The sequence below is a fragment of the Cynara cardunculus genome, assembly GCF_001531365.2.
Source record: "Cynara cardunculus var. scolymus isolate 2C chromosome LG 7, CcrdV1, whole genome shotgun sequence".
Classification (NCBI taxonomy): Eukaryota; Viridiplantae; Streptophyta; class Magnoliopsida; order Asterales; family Asteraceae; genus Cynara; species Cynara cardunculus.
In genome coordinates, this window is record NC_037534.1 from 9,782,009 (window position 1) to 9,788,666 (window position 6,658).

Below are 6,658 nucleotides of genomic sequence, written 5' to 3' on the forward strand. Positions count from 1 at the left end.
TATATATATATATATATATATATGTATATATGTATATATATATGTATATATGTATATATATGTGTGTGTGTGTGTTTGTTTTTAGACCAGTTGTCTATCTCAAAAAGGTAAAAAGAAGTGCTTATGTAAATCCACCCTGGCTTGTGAAAAGTACGAGCTTTTTAAGATAGAAATTTTTAAATAAAAGATAGAAATGATTCATTAATAACTTATAAAAACATTCCATGCCAACCATACATTATTGGGTGATAACATGCTTGCACATTCCCATAGCATCTTTCTTGTTACCTACGTTCAAATCTTATTCTAATATCTTATGTGGTGATCTTATCTCAAACATTTAGATCAAACCACGTTAAATAAAGTAGAAATCAAACTGAATTACATTCCATTTTCATGCATTCTCATATATAACTCGATACCTAAATATTTGAAACGTTATGTTATAAGATACCAAAAAATTAAGTTTTTGAAAGTATGTTACATAAAATAGGTAATGGACCAAAATACGTTGATTTTTTCCATAATATCAGTAAATGGGAAAAAAGAAGAACCATGCTAAGGGCAGTTTGTGACTTGTATGCACGTTACAACCTCTTGGCATAACCGAAAGGAAAGCTTAAGCACCTGGCATTCCTTATTGTCTAAAGTTTATGTGGTTTAGATTATGGGGTTGGGTTTCGGTGAGAAGGGAAATTATAGAGAGAAGCGTAAAAAGAAATCTCCATCCCTGATCAATCCTAATTGAATATCAACACTAATAAGGTGTACTGGGATGCACTAGATCAATTCCCTTCTACAGCGCAATTTATGGGTGGACATGAGATTAAAAGTGATCAAGGGTTCAGATCTCTTCTTATGCTTCTCACCATAACTTTCCTTCTCACATGTTCCTTCGCCTTAGATTATGGGGATATGTTAGTTCCGGCTTTTATAAAAAATAACTGCTCTATTCTTTTGGATAGAGATGAGGCTCCATACATCTTACCCCCAACCCCACTTACCCCCAACCCCACCTTCTGAGTAGGATATATTACGATCGTTTGGTTTGGGTTATCATGTCATGTTTCCAAACTTACGTCTAATTGTGGATTTATCTACATGTGTGTCTACATCATGAGCCAAAATTGTCATGTGCGAGCCAAACAAATTTTGACAAAGATGTAGACCATGAAAAGGAAACAGCTAAACAATCAGCAACGGTTGAGGTCCCACCACCAGCTGCCTTCTTAGCCAAGGTATGGTTGAGTGTATCCTAGCTATTCTTTGTATTTGTTGACAGCAACTAGAGCTTCAACTTTGATCCTATCGACTTGAGAATAACTAGACATCCAAAAGCCAATACTCCAATAGAACTTAGCTTGGCGTATTGGTTTGGTAAAATTTAAATTATGCAGCCAAGCTGTTATGGCGGTGCATGGCGCTGGTGGTGGTTTGTCAGGGCGGTGGTAAGATTGCTGAAATGGTTGATCATGTTTGCATACTCAAACCCATCATTAAGGGTAATTTGATACAAGATGTTTGATTTAATTGTAAGATCTGGAGAACAAAGAGATAGGATATGTGCAATCTACTTATGATAGCTACTTATTGTTTATTAAACGAAAGAGGTACTAGGGACAACATAAAGCAAGCATTAGCAGAAAATAATCCCATCAAAGTAAAGAGAGATCCAAACTATGGCACTATGATTATGAAATGAGAGCCCTATTAACTAATGATATTAGAGACGAGCATTTTCCAAAATACAATATGGTATGGAGTCTCTATATGTTAGCACCTAAGCGTTTGAATTTTTACCATTTATTGTACACTTCAATGCAGTGACTAAAATTTCTGTCAGCAACTGTTGTGAATCAGTGATTTGAACTAAAAATGTTGTGCAATGATTCTAAAGAATCCAAAACAGACTATTATTTTAGGAAAGATGCAATAAAAGTAGTACTACAGAGATGGGATATGAAAGTGAAGTTGCTTACAGTTGGAGAGTGGTGGTCCTCCTCATAACTGTGGTGAGGAGCACTGTTGTTTGCTGTATTGAGTTTGGCAGTGTTGGAAGAGATGAGTTCTTCTTCGTTACCAATGCTAGCCCTTGATATATCTCTCTTGTTCTGTTTCCTCATCTCTCTGATCTTTGAGAAATCCAAAGAATAGTCTGGGAGTGGTCCCTTTTGATCCCAGTCCCCAAATTGGGGCACTGATAGCCATGGTGCATTTTTCTACACCACTTAAACAAGTTATTACCACTGTAACACCATCTAAAGCACATACAATGGGGAAATGAAAACAGTTTTGCTTCGTTAGTTAATGGAACGACCTACAATCTACATTCATGGTAAATTTCATAAACAAATGTGAGTTACTTCTCCAAACATTGAACCTTTTCAAGAGGGACAACGCACATATTCAAAAAGTCAAGCATAATTTGCATCTTATGAAGTGTCAAAGTATTTTAATGTTCAGCATCATTATGCTTTGATTATTCAAACATGGCCGGCAGTAGCTACCCAAAAACCGTGGTTCAGAAACAGTCTTGCCATGCCCTATTTTGGAAAAAGAGAAGGGAATCAAAACAATCGTGAGAGCCAATATACTCAAATCGACTCCCATCCTTGCCCTACAAAATGGCAAAAATGGCAGGAGTAGCAGAAACCATAGCTCTAAACTTTTCTTGACCAATCATCACATCACACAATCGAAAGTTATCAACCATATCAAATCCAAACGCCTCAAAACTCAACTTTCGCATCCTCACTGTTGACAAAGCTAGGAGCCAGTTGCTCAGTGAAACGAATGAAATTCAAGCATCAAACCCTATCCGAGTACACATAACATCACTTTCAAACGTTTTTCAACTTTCTACCAAGGAATCAGAAAAGAATCATCGAACATAAAATTACACCTCAGTTATCAGTAGCTAAAATTCAGAAATCCTAAAAAAAAAATCATAAAACAACAGAGACTACAATACAAACAGTGATAAGAAGAGAAGGAAATCATACCTCATCCTTGCGATTTTCCATGTCAATCAGATCTTCTCAATTACACACCAAAGAGAAGGATCCAAAATCGCTCGTTGGTTTTGGTCAAAACTACAAGAAAACAATCCACAAGGTTAATCAAGCTCAACACACAGAGTCATTGATCAAATTAAACAACATGAGAATGAACAATATGAGAGTGTTGTATGTGAGAGAGGAAGCACAACATACAGCAAGATGACAGCTTGAATACAGATAAATAAGAGAGACTTTACGACAATCAAATCAATTCAGAATATGGTGGTCGAAGAACTGGGGTATTTATAATTGATTGAGAGAATATTTGGACAGCTTAGAGGTGTTAATTACGGTGGTCGCCAATGGTGGCTTGGGAGTTGGGACAGTGAGCCAATTGAGGTGTCACTGATTTCCCGTGTTCTCCTTTCCGGACTCTCCAATGCCACTTTATCGAACCACGTTTCCATGCTTCACCCTCCCATAATTTGCAACTCAATAATGTTGTTTATTTTTATCCCGACACAAGAAACAAAGGTTTTAACAATGATTTTTTATCGTCATCAAAAGTCCATTTATCAACCATGAGGGTGGTGTCTGATTGGTTTGAGTTTCGGCTCTAAAGATCAAAAGTGTCTGCAGGTCCTGGGTTCAAATCCAACTATCCAAGGAGAAATACAAATCCCCTTGTGGCTATGGAAGTTCAAATGCGATTCCGGGCTAACTGCAAAGCAGGTGGTCACCCTGTAATTAGTCGGAATATTCAGGTTAATAAAAAAAATTCATTTATCTTTAGAAGTCATTTATAGAGACGATATGTTGTCACTATAGCTTACAGATGAAACTTTTCGCCGTTAAAAACACGTTGCTGAAACTCACTTTTCTTATAGTGGATCGGTAAAATGTTTGCAAAGTGGGTTCCTATGTTCCTTCTCATTTGATTATGTTTTAATTTATCTTATTTTTCATTGAATTATCTATGGACCAAGGATCGTATGAGAAGAGAAGAGAAGTTATAATGAGAAGCGTAATAAGATATTTGAACTCTTGATTACTTTTAACTAGTGGTGCTCATGGGTTGGGTTGATCGGGTTGAAGACATTTGAACAACTCAATCCAATGTTTGCGGTTTGAAAAATCTTAACCCAACCCAACCCAACCCAAACTGTATGGGTTGATCGGGTTAGTCGGGTTGATACTTTGGTACATTAAAATATTTTTCTAACCTTGAATATGTTATTTCTCTACTCATAATTTCTTTTTCATCATCAACCATTTGATACGACTTATCCATACTTCTTACGTATATCACATTTAATTAATTTTCTCAATTTACATATATATGTTCATAGTTACTGGACATTTATACGAATGAGTTATATAGAGATGGAGAATAGATTGAAAATATGTATATATGAAGAGCATATGTGATAATGTAATTGTCTAATGTATATATTAATATAAACTCAACCATCATATTGAATCCAAGAAATAAAATGATATCGGGTTCATCGGGTTGGGTTCAAATAATAGTAAATCAATACCTACGGTTTGAAACTTTTACAACTCGATTAAACATTGGGTTGCTTCGAGTTGAGTTATTTCGCGTTGGGTTGGGTTGAGTTGATCGGGTTGGTCAGGTTTTTGAGCACTCCTACTTTTAATCTTATGTCCACTCATGAATTGCACTTTAAAAAGGATTTGATTTGGTGCATCTCGATGCACCTCGATGCACCTCATTAGTGTTAACATCCAACTATGATTGATCCAATGATGTAAATCTCTTCTTACGTTTTTCACGATAACTTCCCTTCTCACTAGAGTCCAACTCATTATCCATATAGGTTTTTTATATTTTAAAACTAAAATGAAACATTGTTTTTAATCCATATATCAACTATAATAAAATTTAAATTGAAAGATTATGTCAAATAAAGGCTTGTTTTTATTTTATTTGATATCCCGATGTTGCCCCGTCATCAGTAGGTAAAACCAAGGTCGGAAGGAAAGCGGGTAAACCGTTTGGACCGGGACAAACCTCTGTGCGCCCTGGCAGGGACCCTTTTCTTTTATTGACGATGTGTTCCGTCAGAGGATTCCAGTCACCCGGCACAGCATGTTTATTCTATATCGACATATAACTTTAGATTCTTTAATCATTATAATTTCACATGAAACATTACAAGTATTATTTCATTTTACGAAATAAAATTTCAATATTACACGTCATGTTTCACATCACACTTATTTTTTATCAGATAGTGAAACAATGCTATTTTCACTTTGTGAATTTCACGTCAATGACACTTGTTATTCACGTTGTGAAACAACACTACTTTGTTTCATATTGTATATTTTCACTATGTAAATCAGCATTTTACTATTTTATATCAATGACACTATTTTGTTTCTTAGTGCGGAACAACATTTAAGTGTTAACCAATATATTGTTTCATATAGTGAAACAAACTACATTGTTTCACATAAGGAATATTGTTTTGTTTCACAATGTGAAATAAATGATGTAAGTTATTATATACCTACGACACCTGTTACACAGAAATACTGTCAATGAGTATGTAAACCTATGGGGTCGTACACAAACAATACGTTTGCTTCTATTATCAGAAACCTGAACTAAATCATGTTGATTGATAAAATGGTTTGTCTTGTAGAATAAGTACAAATATTTGGTAAATTATAATTATGATAATTACAGGGTATTATATATACACATATATAGGACAATAATCAAATGAGAACCACAAAAGGGGTTACAAACTTGTGAGAGCCGATATAAAACCATCTTTTTACATTTTTTTTATCAAAAGCTATAATTTAACATATTGTTTGACATGTGTTTGTATATCACATGGGTTCACAAATGAAGCATTGGTCGTCTATTTGTAAAAGTTATGAAACTACCCCTCTATATTGCGCATATCCATGCGAGGAATTGTCCGGTGATTCACGGCCAAAGTCGCAAATGTTGACCGGATGAAGAGATAAGATCATTTCTTTACTTCTCAAATGAAACTTTCCCTGTATATATAGGTGCAAGTTCTTTTGTTAACTAATAAAAAGTTATTAACTTTAGAAACCTCTATTCAACAATCGGAAACAAAGAATATGTTTAGTTGATTCATATGATATAGGTATTTAATGAGGGTAAGAATGTAAATGTCTATTTGGTCTTGCTTTTAATGTATAATAATAGACGGTTACATTTTCTAAGGATTGCATGATTTTAGCGTTTGTAATAAGCAGTTACATGTTCATAAGTGAACATGTGGGCATAAGATTGAACATACATGTTGAACAATGTTCATAACATTGAACCTACAGTATGTTTAAGATGAATGTTGAACAATGTGCATAACTTTGAACTTACATGTTGAACAATGTTCCTCACATTGAATCTACATGAATGTCAAACAATGTTCATAAGTGAATATGTGGGCACCTAATACAAATATCAAACCAAGGGCGGACCTGTATGGGAGCATACGGTGGCACGTGCCACCGTATTATTTCGCCTCCGAAGGGTAAAATTTTTAGGTTTCTCAACGGTGCTACCGTATTATTTTGGAAGGTGCTACCGTATTATTTTGAAAGGTGCTACCGTATTCAAACATAGCAATTAAAATTTAAAACCCAAACAA

The 6,658-nt window shown here is 34.9% G+C and overlaps 1 protein-coding gene across 1 annotated transcript in view; it reads right to left on the minus strand.

Moving 5' to 3' along the window:
• The window catches only part of LOC112515426, a 5,254-nt gene extending 1,830 nt beyond the window's left edge, over positions 1–3,424 (minus strand). Inside the window, exons 1-3 of the mRNA XM_025122243.1 lie at positions 3,213–3,424; positions 3,003–3,092; positions 1,980–2,219 (exon numbers count right to left, since the gene is read on the minus strand). Of these exons, the coding sequence (XP_024978011.1) occupies positions 1,980–2,219; positions 3,003–3,023 (261 nt within the window). The 5' untranslated portion in view covers positions 3,024–3,092; positions 3,213–3,424. The remainder of the gene's footprint in view (positions 1–1,979; positions 2,220–3,002; positions 3,093–3,212) is intronic.
• Positions 3,425–6,658: the final 3,234 nt, after the last annotated feature.